Source organism: Lygodium microphyllum, chromosome 16 (genome assembly GCF_053477565.2).
Source record: "Lygodium microphyllum isolate KBCC chromosome 16, Lygodium_microphyllum_v1.1.10, whole genome shotgun sequence".
Classification (NCBI taxonomy): Eukaryota; Viridiplantae; Streptophyta; class Polypodiopsida; order Schizaeales; family Lygodiaceae; genus Lygodium; species Lygodium microphyllum.
In genome coordinates this window covers 91932566-91959718 of record NC_141150.1, presented here as the reverse complement: position 1 = coordinate 91959718, position 27153 = coordinate 91932566, and the positions used below count along the sequence as shown (strand labels likewise).

General features: G+C 40.0%; 1 protein-coding gene and 1 pseudogene across 1 annotated transcript; both read right to left on the bottom strand.

The window, feature by feature from the left end:
- Positions 1-435: 435 nt before the first annotated feature.
- On the bottom strand, positions 436-3576 carry LOC148023117 (uncharacterized). The gene is made up of 3 exons (XM_087695315.1): positions 3467-3576; positions 1049-2926; positions 436-820 (listed from the first exon to the last, which is right to left on the bottom strand). The coding sequence occupies exons 2-3, from the start codon at positions 2871-2873 to the stop codon at positions 795-797; spliced, it is 1851 nt and encodes a 616-aa protein (XP_087551441.1). The 5' UTR covers positions 2874-2926; positions 3467-3576; the 3' UTR covers positions 436-794.
- Positions 3577-24989: 21413 nt separating this feature from the next.
- LOC148023116 (mitochondrial adenine nucleotide transporter ADNT1 pseudogene) lies at positions 24990-25982 on the bottom strand (annotated as a pseudogene).
- Positions 25983-27153: the final 1171 nt, after the last annotated feature.

The following is a 27153-nucleotide window of genomic DNA, read 5'->3' as shown; positions in this document are numbered from 1 at the left end:
AGGCAAGGAAGCTTGGATGGGAAGTGTTGGTTCATAAGCTAAGAGGGTTCCAATTGCCTTTGCACAAATCGATATGTTTAAGCTAATATTCAAGCTTTTATGGACACCAATAGTTAACACTTCTTACACGTGAAAACTTGCAGTGACTTGTAATGAAGAGTATTTCGGCAATCAAAATTTGATCAGTAGTATAGAGGCAACAAACCCCTTTTGTTGAAGTATAGAGGCAGGAGGCATCTTCGAGTGATGGATCATCCACAAGGGTATAATGAAACTGGAATCCTTGTTGCTTGTAGGTTTTTGTAAGAATCTTCAGTGAATAACCTAACATAAGGTGAGAATTCTTTCCATTTTCTGCTTATGCTACATTTGCTAAGGAAGAAGCACTATGGAGTCAGGACTACCATTTTTTTAAAATGACAGGCAACACTATGGAACCGAGTCTCCATTTTACGTAGAAAGCTGTAGCAAGTGCAGCGTCAGCCCATATGTTTGGGGTTGCAATCATTTACTGGTCTAGAGCATTATATACAGTATAACTACTTCGCATCAGGAAAACATTGAAGCTATATCTGGAAATGCTATCTTATGAAGCTCAGTTGCGTAAGAATGCAGAGGCAAGGCAGTCAATAACTTGTGTATCAGGCCTGAATTGGGTACAGTAAATCTTATTACACTAGCCCATGCTTTCTCATCCTCCGCTAATTCCATCCTCAAGCACTTGTGCATCACGCCTGAATTGATCAGTACAGTATCTTCATCCAATTGTTGTCATAACACCAGCCCATGCTCCGTCATCCTCCGCTTCCATCCTCATTCCCTGGATGACAATGATCAAGATTACATTAAAGAACGATAAATCTCTCGTCTATGATTGGAAAGAAACTGATTATTATAATCATATCATCTGAGCCCAACAAGCTTTATCATCCTCCGCTTCCATTTTCATTCCCTGGATGACAATGAAGATTAATAGTGCACTTGAGAACAATTAATCTCTCATGACGAATAATTGGAAACAAACTAAACTGCAGGTCATTAAGCTCACCTAGAAAATCAGCTTGCAAGTTCAGTTCCGCCGCTGCTAGGGCTAACATTCTCTGCAGTGCAGCACCCTCCGCTTCAGTCATCGCAGCAGTATCTGGACTCACACGTCGCCGCATCCACGGAAACAACGATTTGGCAGTCCTCATCCACAGATCACAAATCCTTGAGCCAGCCTCTGAAGGCCATGCCAGAATGAGTCTGCAACAGCGATACCAGATTATGTCGCAAGCGTCTTGAAGCCAGAGGGGACATACTGCGGCGTAGAGGCCGGTCGACTTGTTAATGCACGGTCCTCGGGCCTGCAAGATCAGGCGCCAACAGGCGCAGAAATTACTGTACAGTTCTTCTTCTGAATCTGGACTAAATTCGTCTTCTTCAGCAATATCTTCCAACGGGGAAATCCAGTATTCCTCAATGGGGAGATCAACGTCGCTCTGATCAGAGCTCTCAGAAGCAAGTTCTATTTCTGTGGTGTGAGGGATAGAAATGAGAACGTTTGCCTCGCTCCGGTCCTCGGGAACAGGTTCAATTTCTGTATTGCTCCCTTGGACCTCTACTGGTTGGTCATTTGTACATTCCGTGCCCTCTCTGACAGCAGGTTCCTGCATTTCTGTACTATAACGGCCCTGCCCGGGAGAATAAACTAGAACGTCTGGCAGGATCTGATCCGTGTCTGCGATAGGTTCAATTTCTGTATTGCTCTCCTGGAGCTCTCCTGTCTCGTTTATCACATATTCCGTGCCCTGTCCAACAGGAGATTCCTGCATTTCTGTAGCATTATAGCGGCCCTGCCCGGGAACATAAACTAGAACGTCTCGTAGGACCGGATCATTGAGGATAGCTGGTTCACTTTCTAGAGCGCTCTCATGGGGCAGTACTGGCCGCTCATTACCTTCGGTACTCTCTGCCAGCGATTCAGTTTCTGTGCAGTTACTACAAGAAATGACGTACACTGGAGTCGACGGGCTCTCTTGGACTGGTTCATTATGGTCTGTGCTCTCTTGAACAGGTTCAATTTCTCGGCCATGATCAGTAAAACCCAGTAGAGCTGGCACTTCCTCTCGGAGGACTGCAGCTGAAGGTTCATTGCAATCTGTGGTCGTCTTAATTGGGAGAGGTTCAATACTAATATCTTCTGTGCCTTCTTGGATTCGTTCGACTATCCCAGCTGTGCCATGCTCAGGAATACTCACTACCTCAGTACTGTCGTCAGGACGTCGATCATCATCTGTGGCATTATCCTCGGTGACGGTCACTCGCCGCGGGCTCATCTCAACCATCACATATCCGGTTTCTGTCATATTGACTGTAGGGTTGATCACCGCTGGCTGAGGCCTAATTCCATCACCGCATGCCTCAGAGCGATCCTGCAGGTCCCTCGTTTGGTCTGCTGGCTCGTGCCTTTCCTGTGCTGGTTCATATCTTTCAATGCTCTCTGCGACCGGAGGTTCAGGATTGTCATGCGCTGGACTACCTGGGGGGTTCTCAAGTTCAGGTTCTAATTGGACTCGTCCAATTATTCCTGTGCGGCCATATTCATCAGGATTAATCAGTGCTCGTGGATGGATCTCACTGTCGTCAGGTTGATTATCATCTGTGTAAATAGCGATAACCACCATCCGCTCGCTCTCGAGGATCAAACGTCCCGTTTCTGTGACTTCAGGATGAATGGCTACTGGCCACGGCTGAGGAGAGCTCTCCTCGGATACCTCAGACTGATCCTGCCGAGCACTCGTTTGATCTGCTGGCTCATTACTTGCCGTGCTCTCTGCGATTGCATAGCTCCCCTCGGATTCCTCAGGCTGATCATCCCGTCCATCACTCATTTGATCTGCCTATGAAGTTGCTTGTAAAAGCGGCAATTCCAATTATTGAACCACTACAAATTCAAAATAGGGGTTGACAAGCATTAGAAGCACAATATGGCTGATGGCATGGGAAAATGCTGTAATCAGCGTAACATTGCTGCATGAAGAAGTTATAAACGGCTGGAGAAAGGGCATTCTAAATCCTTCAACTGTGCAAACGTGTTGTAAGCCTTTGCCTAATAAATATCATGCAAAAATTTATGCATAACCAACAGATCCGAAATGCTGCAACGCCAGTTCACATCGCTAACAGTAATTGAAGAGAAATGACATACAACACGATGTAGAAGCTAGCAGAGATTACTGATCATAACAGATCATGAAATGCTGCAACAACTGTTTGAAATGGTGAAACAATCGACGTTACAGAGAAAAGAGAAGCTTCAAATCACAGATCACGATTGAAACAACCGTTTGGAATGCTGCAACAACTGTTTGAAATGCTGCTGCAACAATTGGTGTACCAGAGTCACGAAAAGCTTCAGACAATTGAAATGGCGAAACAATCGACATTCCAGAGACAAGAAAGGCTTGAAACAGATCACGATTACCGAAGGGAGAAGATGATCGGCAGCGTAGAGAAGGCAATACTTCGGCAGGAGAGAATTGCAGCTTCGCTCGCGTGAATAAACAGCTTGTTGCGAGAGAATCGATCTCACATAGCTTGTATAGGAGCTAAGCGCCTGTAGAACATTGCATTTTATAGAGTGCTTGTGCCAAACGTTAATACTGATTAGCGTCGCGATTAACTCGCTCAAAGAATCGGCTAATGACATACATTGCCACACAGATATTTCAACGGTCCCTTTATCTTATCATTGGGTGCAATTTGTATAAGCTCTCCCATTTCAAAGTTACAACTCTAAGAGCCATATTGATTGATAAACAAGCCATGGTTAACCATATTCTTAATCATGTATATAATCCTATTCATAAAAGTAGACCACTTAACTTAAATTTAGGGATATCTTTTCACTAAAGAAGAATCACTATCACTATTTCTATCGCACATGTTCTAATGGTTAATGCTAACAAAGACATATCAGAGAGACTCGGCTGATTGATTGATTGACCACCGAAAATTAAGTATTGCCCTCCTAATAGCATATACCTTTTCCCTTTTTCAAAGCAAAAGATTATGATAGTAGGCAAACATTGCATAATAGTTTTACCATTTGAGGAACATGTGTCAAAGATATCAATCTTTCCTCCATCAAAATGTGCTTTACGCAATGCCCTATTCATATCCCAATGCATCCTTAGACTTGCAGAGTATCAAAACTTCCCCTCTTGTTCATGCATCTATGGGAAATTCATTCAGTAGATTATGTGGACATAGTTTTTGGATATACCTCCTCTTATAATTGTATAATTTCTCGCATTCTCTTCACTCTTCATATTATTTCCACCGTATAATTATCCATCACTCTTTCTCTTACATATCTATAATATCTGGGATTCTCTTCACTATCCATACTATTTCCATTATACATTTATCCATTAATTTTCCTCTCTTTCCTTCTCTTAACTTGCCAATAACTCTTATAGTATTTGATCTTCTATTAATGGAACCACCAATTGACTATTTCTACGGCCAAAGAGAACCAGATATACCTTAACATGTGCCCTAATCAAGCCAACTCTATCATCATTCACAACCAATGGACTCAAGTACATACTACCATAAAAGAATGTAGCTCATGGCCTGCAACTTTGATAAATACTTGCTCTGTAAATGACAAAGGGAAGTGATCTTTTTGCGTTTTACTATTAAGCTTTCTATAATCAACATAGATGCTGATTTTCTTACTATTCTTCTTGGGTACTACCACAATAGGAGATACCCATTCATTGTATGCAACAAGATATATGAATTCTGTATCTAAAAGCTTAGCGATTTTAGCTTTCACCAATTCTGCATACACAAGATTTGCTTGTTGGTGACGCTGGCATATAGGTTTTCTGCTTGGTTCTAGATCAATGTAATATTGGCAAAGTTCAGCCTTAATACCCTTAAGGTTCTTATATGACCAGGCAAAAAAATTAACATGTGCTCTTCATACACTACAACATATAGACTCAATAGCGATGTTTAAAATGACGGAACTATTCATGGAAAAAATTGTCCCCCTCTTTGATATTTGCATCGCTATTAGCGATGCGATGAATTTGCCACTATATGCATCACTAATAGTGACTGTTGTAGTTTCCCACGCAAATAGCGATGGTTATAGAGGGGAAAAATTTTAGGTAGTAGGGCATATAGCCTTGCCACCCTTCTAGTTATATGCACTAAATAATCTTGTATAAATTATTTGCTAATGTCACGTACACCTAATATCTAAAAATTGTGCATGAGATTTTCTAAAAAAAAAGAAATCCTCTGATTGCAAAAGCTAGATATAATCAATTTGAAAAGATAGTACGCAATGAGATTTTTCATCAATTGCTTATGCTCTAGAAGAAGAGCTTGTGATTACAAAAGCTAGATATAATCAATTCAAAAAAGTATTACTCAATCAAATTTTTAATCACTTGCTTAGGCCCAAGAAGAAGAGCTTCACTTGAAGCTTTTAATATTACAGTCACGACCTTGAGGTATGAATAAGTCCCATTGATCTTCTGCTCACTCTAGCTTTTTCCAAACTTGTTCAAGTCTTTTTAAGGGAGCACTTGGACATTTGTAAGAGTTATACCATGGTGTTGGAGCCAAAAAAACTTATATAAGGAGTAGTAGTGTCTCTGAGCTCTGCTTTTTCCTTCTTGTTTTTGCCTATGTCTAAGTCATCTTCTATTTCTTCTTTCTTGGCCTCACCCTTCATCAAAGGCATCTTGTGCCTCACAAGAGGGCATCGACCTAACCTCACCGTCAATCTCAATGGATGGAGGTCTTTCAAGATCCAAAGAATCAAGCTCATTCTCCCCCTTCTCAAACTCCATTTCTTGAGCTGCAACCTGTGGTGCAAGGATTCATTCTTCTAATATATCCACATATCTTTGTCTTTTTTATTATATCCTAACTTCATAAGAATACTTTCTACCTTCGAATACATATCCATTCTCCCCCATCCTTCTCCCTTCACATAATAATCAATCATTTCTTCCTCTTCTTGGATACCTATAGGTTGGCATTCTTCGGGATAGGGATATTCCGTGTAGAGGTATTTTCCTTCTAGGTGGTAACTGATGGGGAATTTAGGGTAGTAGTATCCATCTTTTTGAGTAGGCTATTCAATATAGAGGTATTGGTCCTCAAGGTATCCTTCTGCTAGTAGTCTCCAAGGTAGTAGTCAAGGTAGCAGTAGTCGACTCCTTCTTATTGGGGACGAGATGTTCCAAGATCCAGACTGAGCTCATCCTCTTCCTTCATTTCTTCATTATCTTCATTTGACCAGAATTCTTCATCTTTTTTCACATGTTTCTTCTTTTCTCTGCTCTTTAGTTCTTTTTTGGTCAACTTCACTCCATTTTTAAGCTCTTGGACTCTTTTGGCTGTCATCTATTTTCAAGTATAACTTGGCCTACTTTGCAGCTTATTCAGATTCAGACGCAATCTCCCAATTCCATCTTAAGTATGATTTCTTCTTGTAGCTCCATATCAAGGTCTCAAGCCATCTTCACTTGCCATAGCCTCTCTCTCTCTTTGTGTGTGCTTTCTCTTCTTCTTTTTTACCTCACATGCCCTATGTGTGTGTGTGTGTGTGTGTGTGTGTGTGTGTTCTCTCTCTCTATCCTCTCTCTCTCTCTCTCTCTCTCTCTCTCTCTCTCTCTCTCTCTCTCTCTCTCTCTCTCTCTCTCTCTCTCTCTCTCTCTCTCTCTCTCTCTCTCTCTCTCTCTCTCTCTCTCTCTCTCTCTCTCTCTCTCTCTCTATTCTCTTATTTTCTTTATTTTTCTCTCTCCCTCTCGCTCTATCTATTTCACTTTCTCTCTCCCCCTCCCTCCCTGCACTACAAGATACAGGCCTCATATGATGTTCAAAGCGACATAAATATTCATTTAAAAAATTACCTCATCGTCCGCTAAAAGCGTATTTGCAAAATCATTGCAGAAACCATTGCTATTTGTGTCACTATTATCTGCATCGCTATTTCACATATAGCTGTTAAGATGGAACTTTCCAAAACTCTAGTACTTAAGGCTCCTCAAAGGGATGAAGTTTGCTATATCTTTATGATAGTTGTAACCATGCACAATATTAGTTGCTACCTATTGGGAAGCACAATTTATCATCTGACTACATTTACTAGGTGTGTGCAGAAAAATGAGTGATGCAAATAGTAACAATTGTAGAGGGAAAATAAATTTTGTGGTAGGGCAAACATACAACACCATCTGTTGTATAATATTGTACAAAGCAATTACATGTTGGGTACGCAATAGTCGTCCAGACAAGTGCAAAAACTAAAAACCATAAGACTAATAACTCATATGATAAATATAAGACTAGTGATGATAACTCACTACATTACATGGAAGCAAGGAGAGGAGAGTTTTAAAAAAACATGAAAATCTATCTGTAAATATTGCAATGTGTGATTTTATACAAAGGGTGATAAGTACATCTAAGGAATACTACATGAAAGAGGCCTACAAAGATCACAGGACCAAAAAAGAAGATGATGTGCACTCCACGAATCCAAGCACATGCTAAGATCCGCACCATCTGAAATCTTGTCTCACGATGCAAAGGAGTGTTGAATAGACTCTGCAAAATGAACAACTAGACATTAGTCCATCATACATAATGCATTTTAAAAAAAACTAGTCACTACAGACAAGAAAGATAATTGATTTATTGGGCTCTCATGTGTGTGCAATCTATCCATAAGTGCAGTGAGACCGTATCTCTCTACGTATCGAGTCTCTAAACCTATGGGATCGTGGTTTTTGATGGAGTGCTGCAAAGAAAACAGAATAAAATTATTAGAAATAGGATTGCTAGTACAAGTGATATTCCAATTAAGAAAGCAAGAAGAACTAAAAGAAAACTTACAAAATCCTCTAGATAAGTCTTGTGGTTGCCACTCCCCAGATGATGCACGACCCCTACCTCCAATCATGCCCTCGTTGCCTCCTGTTTGCTGCCACCATCATCTTGAAGAATCAGTGGCCTCCTCTCTGAGTCTCCACTAATCCTTTATGTCTAGCCACTTGGGCTTTGAGGGACCACTTTTGAGTGCCTTGCATGTGCCCAATCATCTATGTGACATGTATGCACACATATACTCCATCATCCACCTAGTGAAAAACCTCTCTATTGCCATAGGTACTAGAAACTCCTTATGCAAAGATGCCACTATATAGTCCTTGCTCCCATCCGATATATTCTTCCAATGGTCCAAAATATTGTGCCTAAATACTTTTTAGCACAATTCTTTCATGTGAGGCATCACCCTCCTCCCCTCATCGTTCATGATCACAACACTTGTCTTGTTATCTAAGAGGTATCCATATCCTGTTGGAGTATGTCTAAAGTGTGTCCTCTCCTACCTGTGACCATGCTCCTAGGCATAACCAAGTGACCCATGTATATTTGGTGTACCCACAGGGGTAGTATCTCTTCGAGTAGCACCCATAGGGGTGCCACCTGTGGATTGTTGAGTGAAACCCACAGTCACTGGAGTAGATGTCTCTACAAGAGTGAAAAATCCTAGAGGTGACAAGTATCCACTAGATTGACGAGATGGAGACACTACATTAGTGCCTCCAAAACATCCACCGAAGCCACCCTCTTTGGATCTCGTACAAGAGTAAGGAGTAGCACCCTCTTTGGAATTGACCACGGGATCACAACATCCACATGTCCACAACACCCCCCAGAACCACTCCCTCTGTTAGACCCACAATCTAGAACACCTACCTCATCTACTGGAAAAACTGAAGCGTCAGAGCATGTCAAAGTAAATCTCATAGAATGGCCTGATGATGTCAGTGTGACAGCTCATGGTCTACCATATCTCTAAATCGCACCATCTAATCCAAAGTCATACGTATGAATATCTCCTACAACTCCTCATCACTCATCCCTCAACTAATCTTGCTCTCCAAGTATTATCAAATGTAACATACATAGAGAGAAAATGATGTTAGCATAATCAATATAAGGATTTAGGTGAAGCACAATAATATAACTCTGAAAAAAATAATTCTAATTAAAATTCATATTCTAAAGTTCTCTTAAAAGTGAATCATCAATGAATTGAGAAGGCGAATGCAAATATGAGCTGGCCTATGGCCCCATGTCAATCTCTTGGCACTACTCTGCATATACTGGAAGGTCTATAGATAGGTCACCACACAGAAGGAGAATTCCACCTCATTCTCAAAAAATTCATGGCCTCTTTTCCCTTTGTCTATGTTACCCATGCTTGTCTCCTCTATACATTCCAAGTCCTCTTTGCCCTCCACCCTTTGCAATATTGACCCCTCCACGTGCATACTCTCCTCTACATTGGGAATATTGCCTTCATTATACACTCTTGCACTTCGAGGAGCTAATGGCACAACATACCACCATCGAGGTTGTCAGGGATTTGAATAGAAGATTACCTATTCAATATCATATATAAGAGTGAATCAACATTTATCACTATTTTTTGTCATAATTTTTTTTAAAAAAATAGGTCATGCACTTGTTCACAATGGGCCAGTAGGACGTGTTGGGCAGATCCATCCATATTTTCTCAAAATCTATTTCTAGAAATCAAGATGGACCTCACCAAACAATTGTCCTAGCTCCTTCCAATACCACTTTAAACCATTGTACATCGAATATGATCATGGAGAACCTATGGTAATCCACTGAGATAACACTTTGCAAGTTTCCAAAATGCTCCATCTCATCTACAATGGTATTCAAATCTGTGGCCCGCTGTCGGCTCTCTTACTCCAACTTTGCCATGACACCACAGTCCATTGTGGAGCACATTTTGTCAATGGGCTCATCATGGAAATGTTGCTCGCACGACCATGCTGCACAATAGATTTTGTATTGTATAGTGAAACTATTAGATTAGTTGTTGTATATAAAGTCTAGATACAATAGCTTATAAAACATACAATTATTTTCAAACTACATCTCCTTGAGAATTTCCACTCCTTGGAAGAGACCTCTACTCCTTCACGAGAAGCTGCAATTAAACTTCCATGTAACAACCACATAGACATAAACCATGACACCTCCTCCATGCCCTCAGAATATTGAATCAATCGATGGTGTGTATAGCATTGAAATTCCAATCGCACTTCTTCCCACTATTTTCTAGCTTGCTCATACCTAGCGAGCCACTTCTCCATGGATGCATGATGCAACATATCAAAATGATTCACTTTCTCCTCCGTGGTAGTATCCAATACTTCTTCTACTCTATTTCCAACCAGCACATCTTTGATTAGTCTATCATCGTCGTTCAACAACCATAGCATACTGTTGTTTAAATCCACTATTGGTAGCCACTCTACAATATGCACTAATGCCTTTAACACTAGCCAATCTTTAGGTGTGCTACCTTTTAGCCGAGCTCCTTGTCGCATAAAGCCCTTCAAGGTTAAAAATAAAGAGAGAAGAGATAATGCACTTACCTCAACGCTCAAAGAAGAATCCGTTTGCACTTTTCTTCTTTTTCTTCTCCTTTGTGATACCTTTGAACCTTCAATGCTTTGAGCTCTTTCCCTCTCTTTTCTCTCTTGCTCCTCTTGCTTGTTTACAAACTTGTAAAATGATACGCTCCAGTTTCGATGCTTTTTTATGAAGCCCCTCTCTCTCCCCTTTTTGTTTCTCTCAATCTCTCTCTTCCTTTCCCTCATTTCTTCTTTCTATTTCTCTCCCTCCTTCCCTCCCCACTCTCATTCAACGCATCTTGTTACAAACATAATCAAATATAGAAAATAAAAGGCTTTTAAAACAAGATATTGAAAGCAATGTTTGCACAACTATCCTTATCTCTCTCTCTCCCCTCTCCCTTTACTTTTCTTTATTTCTCTATCTCTCTTTCTCCCTGTCTCTCTCTTCTTTTCACTCTCTTTCCTCTCTTTACCTCACCCTTCTTTTCTACCTCCTTCTCTCTTCCTTCCTCTCTCTCTCTCTCTCTCTCTCTCTCTCTCTCTCTCTCTCTCTCTCTCTCTCTCTCTCTCTCTCTCTCTCTCTCTCTCTCTCTCTATTTCTCTCCCCCTCTCTTTCTCTCTCTATTTCTCTTTCTTTGTTTCCTCTCTTTGTTTCTCCCCCCTCTCTCCCTCGTTGTTTCTCACTCATCCTCCTCTCTCCCTCCCTTCATCTCTCATTTCTCTCTTCCTCTTTTTCTTTGTTTCCTTACTTCCCTTTCTCTCCCTCTTTCTCTCTTCCTCTCCCTTCCTCCTTCTCCCTCCCTCCCTCCCTCCCTCTCTTTTCATGCATCTCTTTGCAAAGAAAAATTAAAAAAAAAGAAGAGAACACAAAAATAAATCAAGAAGAGACAATGTACCTACCTCAAAATCCTAAAGATGAGACCATTTGTCCCTCCTCTTCACGCTTTCCCTCCCCTTTCCCTTGCACACTTCTCTTTCTTGTTTGTGTACAGTGGCAACAATAGCAATGGAAGTGATGAGCTCCCCCACTCTCTCTCCCTCTTCCTCTCCCTTTCCCTCTTAAAGCTTTAAGATCTCTTTGTCTCTCTTTCATTATTTGTCGTAAATGTTTTTGGCAAATGTCACCCTCAGGTTTTTGAAACTTTTTTCTTAGAGCGGTATCACTATGAGCGTCATTATGTGCATCAAAAGTAGGTTTTTCGATGCTAGTAGCGATGCTTGTAGTGAGGCATATAGCGATGCTTTTAGCAACGTCACTATTTGTGTTGCAAATGGCCGTTGCTATTGCTCCATTCCCGTATATGGCCATGTACCTTTTGTATATTGGAACTTATTGTGAATGAGGTTTTAATAGAACTATTTACACAAAGAATCTACTCTTGATCACATAGGTATTGAACATGTACCTTTTGACGATAAAGGTGTAATATTTTGTTATGCTCTTCCAAACATTCCTGATCCTTTGAACTCCATGACCATTGGTTACTTTGAAGCTTGAGGATTAATGAGTGCAAATCCTCATCTTCCTTACCTTGAATTTGAAAACCAAGATAGTGTATAGCTCGTTTAAGCTCTATAAAATCATTGGGTGGCATTAGTTCAAATCATGTAAGTGGAGGTTCACTTCCATCCCCATAGACAATCAATTCCATTATTGTTTCCTCTAGATGGGGCAACACTACCTCCTGCATATTTTGCATATGAATCTTAACTTATGTAAGTCAACTTCTAGAACATCCAACTAGTCTCTTTGATAATAATGATACATCTTTTTTTAATTACTAATATAGGTCTTAAACGCATGATATAGCCAAGGAGCACTAGTACGGATTTTCACACAAGCTACAACTTCCAAACTGGATGTATGTTTGTGTTCACCCCAAATTTCATCCATTTACTCATGTTTGAAAGAGATTTTCTTATGGATGGCTCAGTGTGTCATTATTTAATTTAGATTCTTTCTCTTCTAAATACATCTCAAGAAGTGAAACTTCTTCTAGATATCACCTCTCCCTCAATTGGAATTCTTGCTTCTCTTTTTATAGCTCCAAAATTTTCCTCATTGCTTCATTTACTACAATCATTATTGCTTCCCACTTGATTCCCAATGTCATGTTTAATTCTATAACTATTTTATCATAACTATCTTGACATTAATTAGAAGTCTGCACAAATCTATGCAAGGCCAAAGATGGGTCTACCATCAGACAATATCATCCAGTGTAAGGATTTGCAACTGTCCATGTTTCTTCTATCCCTTTCCTTTTCAATCAACTGAGGAGAATAAATCCTCTTAGCTCTAACTGGAAATTTCTCAAACCCAAAAGGCAAAAAATCTTCCTCATAGGAAAGGTAGTAACTAAACTCTCCTTGGATTTGTCATAATCCTCGAGAGTGTTGATTTCCTCCATAATTGATGTGGAGTTTATTGAAATTTCATTTAGGCTTGATGTTCTTGCTTGGTCCTCGTCCTCCTCTTCTAAAGCCTCAGGAGTGGAAAGGATTTTTGACTTGTTATTTGCAAAAAATGCATCCCGAAGATCACTTTTCTCTTGAATTTCGCAACATTCAAGACATGCTTCAATGAATGAATCATTTAAATCATTGAATTTGTAGATTGCATCATCACCATGTTTTTCTTTCCTATTGAAATCATTAAACAATCTAGAGTTGTATCTTTTGAGATGAATAACCAATGAGTAATACTTCTATCATAGTCATTCTCTGATGAAAAAATTATAGTGTACTCACCAATACTTGCATGTTCTACATTGTGAGGTGTCCGCCCAACTCATTCCAAGGTGCACATTTTTGTAGTCCATCAATAGGTTTTCCAAATGATGCCACCCGGCACTCCCTTGGAACATCACGGGGTTTGTCACTTAGACTCCACTAGGTCTTTATGGCAACAAAAGTGTTCCGGTTGAATTCACTAGGATCGACTTGAATTTTCAAGTTCCTAAAATCAGATAGGTTTCCTAATAACCAGCTATAGCATCAGTAATTTCGAGTTTCCACTTCTTACAGGATTACTCAAACTAAAGTAGACTTGCCATTGCACTTGGTTCAAAGAGAATGGGAGATGGAGGGGAGTGTCGTACGTCAATCCTCTTGCCCATAAGGAAAAATCCCATTTTGGTCCCCTAAAACAATGCAAGTCAATTCTACCTAACGACTAGTTGGTCAATTTATCATCTTCTTATTTCTATCGTCGATTTAGAAAGGCTCCTAGCTAACACGACCACCCTACTATTGGACAAACCTATCAGGGGTTACACCTACCCACTTTCCTTGGATGACAGAATCATCTTTAGTTTTTTAATTGCCTACACTACATTTATTGGAACATATACAACCAGCTTTCTTAATTAGTCCATTAAATCACAAGTTCCTTCACGTAATTTATCAAAATATTACAATAATATTTTAACAATATGATTTACATACCCTTAAATAGATATTCACTTTTCATAACAATCATTAGTCAACCTTAACCTTGTCGTGTTGACAATGTATTGAGTTATTTAATTAATCTCAAGTGTACATATAATCTTTTACTCATTTTGTGCAATATTCTCTTGAAAATATTTCCATCATGATATTACAAATTACAATATTGATTAATCTAACTACAAATCATAGGTAGTAGTTAACCATTTATGCGTGTATTAATATGCTCTCTTTAGATAAAATTATCAATTCATGTAAGTGAAAAATATAGACGCTAATATTTTATGTAGAAATTTGGTATAAACCTTATTATTTTATGTGGAAAAATAATAATGTAGTACTAAATAACCTGGTTTGGCAGCACGACATTGGGAACTTCATCTTTGCTCACGCTTGCATTCACCACACCCGATATTCCATTAGTAGTGGCAACTTCGGCAACCTCGAGTACTCTCGTATCTCTAGCAATACCCATTTCTTCACTGATTATAGTAGTTCCCATGGTCTTTCCACCTCGTTGCTTTGGCGCGATCCTATGCAAGTGGATTCCAAAGACGAAGAAGGAATGAATTTGGGATGGGAGAGCATAAGAGAAGATGGCTTAGTTGTAGACGGAGACAAGGGGGATTGAGCTAACTCTCTTCCTCATAGCCTCTCGAGGTAACTCCTCTCTCTCTCTCTCTCTAGCTCCGTCTCCTAGCCTCTTGGAGGGGTATCCTTCTACCTCCCTTTCTCTACCTCCTTCTCATAGCCTCTTAGGGTCTCCTTGTGGCTCTCTAAATTGTTTCCCATGCCTCTTATTTATAGCTAAATTAGAGAAGAAGGGTTGTGATCGATGAGAATAATATCTCTTTATGGAGGGAATCTTGGCAAAATCAACAATCTGACACTTTTAAGATACAATTTGATGCTCAAATCAAAAATCTAATGGTTTCATTGACTCCAAAAGCAAAGTAAAACCCCAAGACACTTCATCAAAAATCTTCCAGATCACTCCTTCTTCTCCATGTTCGAAGTGTTGTTTTAGTGCATGTAAACTATGGATCGTGATGCGTGTGATTTCACCAATTCTTCTTTTTTAACATTAAATTCCAAAAATTGGCTTAAAAATCCACTTGTTGTTTTAACATGATACTCTGTTCTAAAATTTTCCATAGCTTTTTAGATATTTACAATAAATAATATCAAAATATAAAAAATATACTAGTTTTGATCAAAAATTTAGTATTTTTGGACTATCCATACTATACACACTTACACTAATGACTAATATGGCTAATAACTCTCATTCATGTGGTAAATTCCATGATGGGTGGTTACAATCCTGTCAATTTGGAAAAATATCGAGTTACGATCCTCAATTTTCTAAAAAATTATTAGTTAGTTTTTACTTTAGTTAGTAACCTTACTAACTTACTAATTGACTAACTAACTTTCAAAATAACCAACTAAATTTTCATTGCATGGAAGTATTACATCCTCCTCCCCTTAGAGAAATCAAGATGTCCTCAGGTTGAGAGAAATTGTGGATATTGTTGATAAAGAGTATTCTCATCTATCCATGTCGCATCTTCTTCCGGATAATCCTTCCACTGGACAAGGTATTCTCTAAGGGTTCTACTCCTCAATCTTCTCTCCCTTACATCAATTACTCGACTAGGTTGTAGCTCAAGGACTCCTTGAATATACATTGTGGAATTTCATATTCTCAAGGAGTTGTATCTTGTAAGCGCTTGGTCCTAAGCACTTGAGAATCTTATAGGGTCCACAATATCTTGGACTTAGCTTTATGAATTCTCCTAAAGACAACGAACTCTTCTTTGGATAGACACGGATGAAGACCATGTCTCCTTCTTTGAAGATTTTTTATTGCCTTTTCAAATTAGCAAACGCCTTTTGTCGAGTCCTTGGCAGCTTGAATATCTTGTTTGATAATCTTGATTTGATCATCCATTTCTTCTAACATTTTTATTGAAGCTTCTACCCTTAGAGTAGGATTGGAAAAATTAAGTCATATACGGCAATCTTAACCATATAGTGCTTGAAATGGAGTCATCTAAATACTTTGATGATAGGGGGCATTATAAGCAAATTCCGCTAAGAGTAGATATTGAATCCACCTTTTAGGTTCCTTGCTATAATATGCGTGTAGAATATCCTAAATTACTTGATTAACTTGTTATGTTTGATCATCAGTTTGTGGATGATAAGTAGTGCTTGAATAAAGTTGGGTTTCAATGGCTTTAAATAAACTCTTCCATAAGTGTGATGTGAAAAGAGAATCACGATCAATGATGATCCTTTTAGGTAACCCATGTAACCTAAAAATCTCTTTTATAAAAACTCTTGCAATATCTAAAGCTTTGTAATTGGTTTTTATTGGAATAAGATGAGCGACCTTTGTTAGCATGTCTACTATCACCATTGTTGAGTTATATCCTTCTTGCATATAAGGTAACCCAACTAAAAAGTCCATGCTGATAAACTCCCATTTCATTTAGAGAATGTCAAGTGGCTAGAGTTTATTTGGTAACTTAACACGTTCAGATTTTACTCTTTGGCAATTTAGACATTCAATGAGGTACTTAAGTACATCACCCTTGAGTCTTTGCTAGTAATAGCTTTTCCTAATAGCATTAAGAGTTTTTGCATACCTCGGGTGTCCTGAAAAAGGAGAGTCATGTTCTTCCCAAAGTATCTTTCTCTTGAGAGTCTCACTTGAAGGAATGCATAGTCTCATTCTGAAATAAACAAGTTCTTCGTCTTTATCTGTAGAGAATTCTTGATACTTATTCTTGAGTTTGGGATCTTGTTCCTTATTTTGAACTTCCCAAAATAATTGTTGATAGTATGGATCCTTATTTGCTTCATCCTTAGTCAACCCAATGATAGGATTAGTTGGCATTGATACCATTGTAGCCACAGTTTCTACCCTAGATGGATATTTAGTGATAATAGCATTAAGGAAGGCTTTATGACTAAGGGCATCTGCTACTACATTTTCTTTACAAGGTCTGAACTTAATTTCAAAGTCATATTCCTCTAGAATTTTGATCCACCATTATTGCCTCATATTAAGATCAGACTGAGTACAAATCCACTTAAGAATTTTATGATCTGTGACTAAGGAAAACTAATTTCCAAGCAGGTAATGTCTCCATAATTTGAGAGCATGAATCACAGCTAACAACTCCAAGTCTTGAGTAGCATATCTCTTTTCATGGGCTTTCAAATTTCTCAAGGAGTAAGCTACATGATGATCTTCCTACATTAGTACGCATCCCAATGCAAGAGAGTTGGAATCTGTGACAACTTCAAATTCCTTGCTTAAGTCAAGTAGCCTTAAGATAGGACTAGTTACCAAACTATGCTTTAGTTGCTCAAAGCTAGATTGTTCAATTGGCATCCAAATAATGGCAACTGGCTTTTTGAGTAGGTTTGTAAGAGGTGCTACAATTTGGGCATAGTTTCTGATGAATATTCTATACCATCTTGTTAGACCCATAAAACTTCTCACTTCCTTGATAGTGGCTGGGGATGGCCAATCTTGAATATCTTTTACCTTGGTAGGATCTCGTAATATACCTTCTGCAAACACTATGAATCCCAAGTATTCAATCTTCATTTTGAAGAAGGCACACTTCTTCTTCTTAGCATACAATTTGTGCATTCTCATCATCTCTAAGAAAAAGCAAAGATGCGGTTCATGATCTTCTTCCTCCTCAGAATAAGTTAGGACGTCATTAAAGAATACAAGAACAAAGTCATTGAGATGAGGTTTAAAAATTCCATGCATTAACCTATTGAAGGTAGCTTGGGGCATTTGTCAACCCAAGTGACATCACAATGAATTCGAAATGACCGTATCTTGTGTTGAAGAAGGTTTTAGAGATATCTTCATCCTTGACTCTAATCTAATAATATAATGATCAAAGATTGATCTTAGAAAAGATCCTTCCTCCTAGTAGATGATCAAGAAGCTCGTCTATCCTCGAGATCAGGTACTTATTTTTTATTGTTACCTGGTTCAACCCTCGAAAGTCAATACAAAGACGGAGACTTCCATGTTTCTTCTTTTGGAATAATACTAGGGCTCCCCATGGTGAATTACTTGGCTGAATATACCCTTGTTCTAGCAGTTGTTTGAGTTGCTCTTTTGTAAGGTCTCTTTGCCACAGCAATAGCTCCTATAACAAGTTTGATCTCATGGTCGACTTCTCTTTCTAGAGGTAACTCAGTTAGTTCTTCAAGAAATATGTCAGCGTACTCTCAAGGATGGTTCTTCCATCTAACCATATTCATTTACCTTATTAAGCTTAATCAAGTAAATAGGTAATCCTTTCTTCAAGCCTTTCACAATTTGAGAAGCTTTTGCTAATTGAACTTTAGGTTTCCCTGTTTCACCTTGTGTAGTTGCTATTTCACCATTCAAGTCTTGAAATGTGATTTGACTTTTTTCATAATGGATATGAGCATAATTAGGAATAAGCGAATCCATTCCTAGTAAACATTCATAAGCTCCTAAGTTCATTACTTTGAACCTCATACTTGAAAGGTTTTCTCCTAGGTTAAACTCTACCTTGGGAGTTTGCTGTGTAGAAAGTATTTCCTTTCCATTTGCTAATTCCACAAGCAGTTTTGATGCATTTACTCTATTTATTCCTAACTTCTTAGCACACTTGGGTGAAATAAATGAGCGTGTACTTCCACATTCAATCAAAACTTTAAATGATTTACCTCGATGACTAGGTGGTATCTGGAGTACCAAATATTGACAATTTGGACCCTTCCTATGGAATGAAGCATGAAGTTGCTCTTTTAATATCTTCTTTCATATCAAAGTCTTCCTCCCTATTAGTCTATGTTAGGGTAATATTTGACATTTTTACTCTTGCCATAGCTACTTGACCATGGCCTTGGGCAACTCTACCACCTTGACCTCAAAAATGGCCTTGGCAATGGTTTCCACCAAGCTTTGGACAATCTCTCCTAAAATGTCTTGGTCCATTACAGTGAAATAACCTAAGACCATCCCTGTTTCCCTGGGTATGAACAAAATTTCTAGCTGCATTGGATTTTGCCTTTTTCTTCTGACATTGGTAGAATTGGCCTTGGGTTCTTTTTACTTTTGACCTTTGAATCCTCCTTTGCTCTAGTTATTATAGCTCCAGAACTTATTATTTTTAGCCTTTGATTGTACTTCTCGCACAATAGGAGTAGCTTGAATCAAAGCATCTTGGAGGTCTATTGGCGGCGCATTGATTCCAAATGAGTGTTCATAGAGCATTTAGTCCATTGCAAAACTTGGATACTTGTTGAGAAGTATCCATGGAGGGTGCATATTTAAGAAGAGAAACAAACTTGGAGTAATATGCTTCTAGGGCCAGTCCCATTTTCTTCAAATCAAAGAACTCGTTCATCTTCTCGGTGCGATAAGCTAGAGGTAAATATCTTCCTCTTACAACTTCTTTCAACAAGTCCCAAGTAATGGTATTTTTAGGGACACCTTGATCTCGATACCACTGCTTCCACCAGAGTCAAGCTTCCCCAATGAGTTTTAGTTTTAAAAAGCTGGTACGTGGATAACATGTCCATAAGTTTCTCAAAACCATAATATGGCATGACCTATCATTGAAACGTGCTTGAAAAATGGAATCTATTGAGCTATAGAATGCTCGATTTGGAGTTATATAATTCAAGTTATGACAAATCCAAAGATTTGACCACATGTCCCAAACTTATGGAAATTTCCCATATTCCCCAATATGGTGTTGTAAAATAATTTTCTTTATTATGTTGAAAGTTTTATTACAATTTCCATCTTTTTGACCCTATGAAAGATATACAAAATTCCACAAGGGTGTTTTTTCCACCAAGATTCCACCCTTGTAACTAGTATTTAAGGTTACAGGATCCCATCTTGGGTCACATAGGGGCATGCCACATTCTAGGAGTAATGTAGAATCTATGGCCAGAGTCCCCCCCTGCACCCACATCTTCTACTGCCCGAGGCTACCCCTATGGACAAACCTTTCACTACAGATTTGGTCTAAGCCTCTCGAAGCGATAATCATGACCCCTTGGAGTAGGGTCTCGCAGCTAGCTTGGGGATAACCTAGTGCCCTTTCCTTTTATCCTGTTTGCCAATGTTATTAATTAGAGATCTAGATTCTAGTAAACACAAATAGTCCTTTCAAACATATATCAAATGATGCAATCACAATCGCACAATCATGCAGTTCACAGCTTCCATAACCAACGTAGACCTTATCCTAAGGTAACCAAACATTCTAATGAGGATTCTCCTCCCCATAAAGAAGTGTTGAGAACATCTCTTACAACATGTTAAGCAAGACATGAATTTCCCATTTGGGACTAACTTAAGCAACATAAGTGAATTTCTTTTAGAAAAAAATATTGCGACAATAATTTAAGGAGATGATTTATAGACCCTTAAATAGACATTCACTTTTCATATCAAGCATTAATCAACCTTAACCTTGTCAGGTTGACAATGTATTGAGTTATTTTATTAATCTCAAGTGCACATATAGTCTTTTACTCATTTTGTGTAATATTATCCTGCAATTATTTTGCATCATGATCTTACAAATTATAATCTTGATCAATCTAACTACAAATCATAGGTATTAGTTAACCATATACGCGTATATCAATACGCTTTCTAGATAAAATTATCAATTCATGTAAGTGAAAAATATAGAAGCTAATATTTTATGTAAAAATTTGGCATAAGCCTTATTATTTTATGTGGAAAAATAATAACCTAGTAGTGAATAACCTGGTTTGGCAGGATGACATTGGGAATTTTGTATTTGCTCATGCTCACATTCGCCACACCCAATGTTCTGTTGGTAGTGGCAACTTGGGCAACCTCGAGCACTCCCGTATCTCTAGCAATACCTGTTCCTTGACCGGTTGCAATGGTTCCCATGGTCCTTCCACCTTGTCATTTTGGAGCCATCGTGCGCAAGTGGATTAGAGAGACGAAGGAGGAATGAATTTGGGATGGGTGAGCATAAGAGAAGATGGCTTAGTTGAAGATCGAGACAGTGTAATGAAGGAGACCTAGGAGAGAGGAGAGAAGGGGAGACTGCAGAGAGAAGAGAGAAAGAGGAAGAAGATAAGAGAAGAAGAGAGAGAAAGACTAGCTGAAGAGAGAGAAAGATAAGAAGAGGAGAGAGAAATGACTGGCAGCCATGGAAGGACAGGGAAGAAGGTGAAAGGACATATGTATATTCATAAAATGGTACCCTAACCAGGTCCTTGTACACCTTAAATACCCCATCCGTGTAACCGAGTATTCGCATGTGCTATTCCCGTGTTAACCCCCTGTAAGACCCTCTAATCCCATTATTTACATTCCATCCCAACCCGAAAGGTTTTTGCCCTCAAAAATAAAAAGAGGATGTATTGGTATGGCTGGGTGGGGGAGGGGGGGGAATCTTGTGGAACGGTGGCCTATGAGCATGTATGCAGTGTGAGCATGAGGGGAGAAGGTAACTCGGTACAAAGATAGGCACCAATTCCAAACAAGAAGGGCTGGACAACACTGGACAGCATGCTGTCCTGAACAGGCTTGCAGTGGAAAACTAATCATAACTTGCCATGGGCAACTCCAAACGAGACCTTCAGCATGTCAAAACGAAGCTCGTTGAGCGTACTTTCAGCCCATGTAGGTCATGCATGGGTGCAATTAATGCAGGCCCAAAACTATTCAAAAATAAATGGTTGTCTACTACAAAACATGCCCAAATCGAGTTGTCCTTCAGCCAAGGTTGCCGCCTCAAGGTGAGGGGACTGCATGGGGGAGTGCTGATGTAGATAGAGCCTTTATTTAACCCCCAGGATCAAATGGATAACTTGCATGGTAATCATCACCAACATACAAGTCATCCATGCAAGTGTGGATCTCTGCACTACCATCGGGGTCAAATGGAAAGTGGTTATCCTTTCCATGCATTGGGTTACCATCCACAAGTAAAGCTAGAATGGTCAGAACCACTAGTTGTTGCATTGAGTCTACCATAAGCATCATATGATTAAGCTCGTTCTACGCTTGGATGTTTTCAACAACACCCGGGGTTGCATAAGCTAAAAATTTTACTGTGTCAACCCCTAAGTGTTGCATATTCATGGACCTTGCATTCTTAGTGATGTCCAAGCATTCAAACTGCAGGTCTGTGGACTGAAGGGGCTCCCGCATGGGGTCATGATCATCCAAATCCACATGCTGCCCATGATCTTCTTTCTTGAACTGAAGTTCTTGTTGTGGACCTATACCAAAATGGTCTTCAACAAGATCTTCTCCATCCTTTGCATCATAATACTCTAATACCAAGAGTATTTTGGCAGTCTTTGCCCTGCATGTGGCTTGATGATTACAAGATATTGGTTTAGCACATCGATAGCATAAGCCCACAGCATGCAATTCCCATATCGTATCACTAGTAAGGTGTCTAATGCGTTTAGCCTTAGATAGCAATTTACATACCTGCTCTCATAACCATTGGTTAGCTCAGTAATAGTTCTGACATACTGCTCATAGTCATCTTGCTGCTCATGTACAACAGATGGTTGTCCATGCTCATGACCATAATGCTCATGCTGTCCATATGGATGGTCATACCAATGTGTCATAATGATATTCATGCTGTCCATACTGCATATGGTGATAATAGCCCTGCTACGCATCACACGCATAACCGTCATAAGCATGCTGCCTTTGATCATTGATCCCACAGCATTGGTCATGCTGTCCATAATCTCTATGGAATGCATGTCACAAAAATATTCATGATGCTGCCCAAATACATCTATTTGTTGTTGCCTACTACCAAAACCTTGGCCATATTGTTGCCCATAAACATGATGCCCAAGATTGCATGATGACTGTCCAACATGACTACAAAAATGTCCTTGCATCCTAGGCAGACCATAAGTATGATGATTGGCAAGTCCATGAGCATAGGTATCGGCATGATGTCAGTCATAATCACTTGCTTGCCACTCCTGCATTGCATCAAGGTCTCCATGAGGCAGCTGCCCATATGGTTGCATGGCGTAAGAATCTCCATATGCATGATTCTGACCAATGTTGTATGAGCTACCATATACATGTCCATGATCATGACTTGCATAAGAACTATGTTACTGCATAAAGGAGTGCTTGTAAGCGTAATCATGCTGTCCATAATGGCCATAATCATGCTGCCCATGATAGCCATACTGCTGATCAAATCCATTGGAGTATGATCCACCCTCGTGACAAGGTACATAGCCTAGGTGTTGCCCAAAGTCGTATTGTAGAATACTTTGGCTATCAAAATTGTTGCCATCTGACTTTTGCATACCAGGCCCTTCCATCCGCCTAAAATCATTGCCACGATCTGTGTTAACACTGAGGCCTTGTACTCTTCTAAATACATCATAAAGTTTAGGACCAGGAATCCCAATCCCTTCCATTCTCCTCACAGTATCATCTTCGGGTTGTGGCATACTAGGTCCGTCCCTTCTCCTAAGAGTCTTGTCACTAGCAGGTTGTAGTATTCCGTGACCATCTATCCTCCTAAGAGCATTGACATTTTTAGGGTGAAGCACATCATGGCCTTCTCTTCTCTGCAAACTGTTGTCATCCCCAGGGTGAAGCATAACAGCACCATCAATCATCCTTAAAGTGAGATCCCTTTTGAGGTGCAATATACTAGGGCCAGGGGCATAGAATGCTAGCACCTTCAAGGTATAGTAAACCAGGGCCTTCCATTCTCTGTAAAACATGATTGCCCTACGGGCATGGCAAAACTGGGCCATCCATCCTTCTAGGCATGTTCTGTCCATCAATATGCAACAATCCAGGTCTATCAATACTCCTCTCAACCCCGATAGGCCTGGGGATGCCCATGGGCCGATCTACACCTAGCACCACTGCTCTCTGTCATACATCCTTATTTCCATCATTGTCCTTAAGGAGGCTCAGAAATCCGCTCTCAAATATGTCTATAAGTTGGTAATCAACTCAATTCATTCACAGACATCATAGCTATGAGAGGAAGGCACAATGTCTTCCAGTTTCCCATGCATTCCTGTAGGCTACATTCTAGGCTCATGCTATATTAGCATGGATGATTTTTCCAGGATAGAGATGCAATCTACAACCCTGAAATGCCTTCAATTTTTATGAGTTTCGATGAACAAGGAGTGCCATGGGGAGACAATGTCTTCTTGATCTGGATTGCTGCCCAAGCAAGTGTATTCTTGTATGAGACAATTCAGGGGAAAGCATCTCCCACAGCATTGCAGTCCTGATGATGGTCCTGATAATGGGAGTGGATGAGGAAGCAATTCTTGTGCTTGATAGAATCAATGTTGCCTATATGCGCAAGGGAATCCTGGAAGGTTTTCTTTCATCACTTTCTACAGGAGCAATCGTCTCTGATCTTCTATCTGAACCCCACTACCTGATCTACTATCCAATCTAGCTGGGTGTTCTGACCTTCTCTCATTACCAGTCTCTGATCTCTTATCAGATACAACCTTTGAATTACCCAAGCCTTTGCCAACTGCACTTTCTAACCATCTGTCTGCTGGAACCTTGCTGGCTTCAGAATCTCTCTCTACTGGCCCTTCCATTTAATCTTCATTTGAATTCCAAACTTATTTGAGCTTGACCGATTCACATGTCGAATGCCAATTATCTTTTCAACTTCAAACTCACCAGGCTCAATATCTGAATTATCACTCTCATCATCTGACGAACTGACTACAGAGAGTGAACGCCGCTGCCTACGGGCCTTTTTATCTTCAACATCCTCATCCTGGCAATACTTCTCACACAGCTTCTTTCATTCCCTTAGCAAAGTGAGAAAGTCCTCAGCAGCTTCATTGCACACCTCTGTCTCTGGATGGTTGTATTTCAAACTTTTTCATGCATACTCATTCAAATCAAGTGCCCATTTGTGACAAACTTTACAGCAGACAACAATGTTGCACCCATACACAACCCCTTTGACATGCCACCACTTTTCTTCCAAGTTCAAAGACCTAATCGGAGATTCAAAATTCTACACTGAGAAGATCTTTCACCACTTCATACATCACAAAAGCAAGTGCAATTGAAGGGACCACCTTGACATAATTAGGAAGCAAACCCTTGTGTTGTGCACCAAACCCCTCATTCTTAACTGTCTGCTTGAATGCATCTATCATGCAAGTGTATTGCACAAGAGCTTTCAACTGACCATCTGCTATTATGATAGCTGAAGCATCTTTCCATCCTACCATCTGCATCCTTCTGTGTACCACATCTAAAGGATATGCAACAGTCTGACCAACTATACCAGCTGCAGCTCCACACCCAAGCTTTGTCAGCACGCTTAGCTCTGAACTTTCTCCTGACAAGGCTTGATTCTTTTTCACAATGTAGTCCTTGAGAGACTCATGAACATCAAAATTCAGTTCCACATAAGGTATCACTCCAATAACCGATGGTGGCAGCTAGCCTTTGTACAAAGCCCTTGGCCCCTCTTCTTTTACAATAGTTGATGCAGCATGGAACATTCCTCTATAGCGTGCAGGTGAATCCTCTAGACTGTCAGCCTGCCCCGCACCATGTCCATTAGATATGTAGCAGACATAGCAATTATACACGCACATGCACCAATTCCCAGCCACAAAACTGGCATGAGTTCTGTCCTGTCCGGTTTGTCTTCTGTATAGCTATAGAATTGCACTTGAAGCTTGCTCATAGCTATAGAACTTTACTACAGAATTGGGTATAATTCGAGCACAATTTGTTCCATTGCCTTTGAAGAATCCAACAATGCCTTCATTTTGCCAGATGTATTTCAGCCATTGAACCATACCATTGTATTTTGGTTTAAGAGGATTTTGTACTTGTAATAGAATCTTGAGGCGCTCAAGTGGTGCAACAACACTGCATGAAACTCCTCCAGCCACGCCACCAGCAACGAGTGATTTGCAGACTGAGATAGCAGCATGACCTGGTGCTTTAACATCCATTGTGGCAAGCTTGGCCTCTTTCAAACACTACTGTTCAAGGACACAATGTAGCGCATGACTCAACTGGCTCCCTGGATGGATCTGCAGACACTATGTTGGGGCTTCGTACAATGTGCAGAGATGGCTCCTGGTGGGACCAGAGTGGATGCTATGGCTGGTGGAATAGTGCAGGAGGCTTGCTTAAAAGTCCCCCTCGACCTGCACTGTTCTCAATGCTCCGCACAAAGCTATTCATGTGATTCTGTAGAGGAAACACCAGCTTTTAAGCGGGTAAAAGTCATCCATGATTTGCGAATATTGGAGGTTTACCCTCATAGATTACAGTACCACAATCATTTGCTCTTGCAATTGGCAAGCAGGCTTCTATTGGGGGAAGCATCCCACAATGAAAGCCCACAGAAATATCAAATCGTAGTGGCTCAATGCAACCAAAGTCGGCAGAAAAACCAGGTCGTAGTAGTATTTTGCAATCAAAGTCAACAGAAAAAACCAGATCGCAATCATACCTCAATTTGTGTGTCTCAACTCTATCAGTACTCCTAGCAGTGGGATGGTTTCACCAACTTCTGTCAGCATTTCAACTTACATGGGCTTGATACAGTCGTTATCCACTTGTGCAAGTGCCTCATTAGGCGCTTCAATAAGCCACCATTGATATTCGATAGCATCTTCTGCTCTCCCTGTAAATTGCAATTTTTGTGCCCCAGCTATCATCCATGGCCATCGAGATTGTCTCTGCCCCTGTCTCAGATGTCGAAGCCCAGTCAGCTTCCCAGAAGCAAAGTCTGCTTGCTGCGGCAAAGAAGCCTAAAGTCACCAAGGCTCGCGTTGCGCATCCTACCTACCTCTAGATGATTGTGGAGGCCATCTCTGCCCTAAAGGAGCGCATTGGCTCATAGAGGAGTAGTACAAGACAGGCCTACCACTGAACTTCAAGAAGCTACTATCTGTGCAGTTGAAAAATCTAACAAAGAATGGGAAGTTGGTGCAGGTGAAGCACTCGTTCAAGTTGTCGAAGGGGCTAAAGATATTTGGATAGAGGATGATGGCCCTCAGCCCTCGCCCAAGCAGCCTGCGGCCACATCATTGGAGATGGAAGCCCCCAAGGATCTGTTCATACTCAACAATGCCATCGCAAGCATACTCAATACGAAAAATGAGCTGCTATTCTTGCCCTTCTACCTCG

Excerpts from the sequence above, each read along its gene's own strand:
- LOC148023117 (XM_087695315.1), bottom strand. The coding sequence starts at position 2,873 with ATGAGTGATGGACGGGATGATCAGCCTGAGGAATCCGAGGGGAGCTAT. Across the intron at positions 821-1,048 it reads CTTGCAAGCTGATTTTCTAG|GGAATGAGGATGGAAGCGGA; the intron begins GTGAGCTTAATG and ends ATTGTCATCCAG.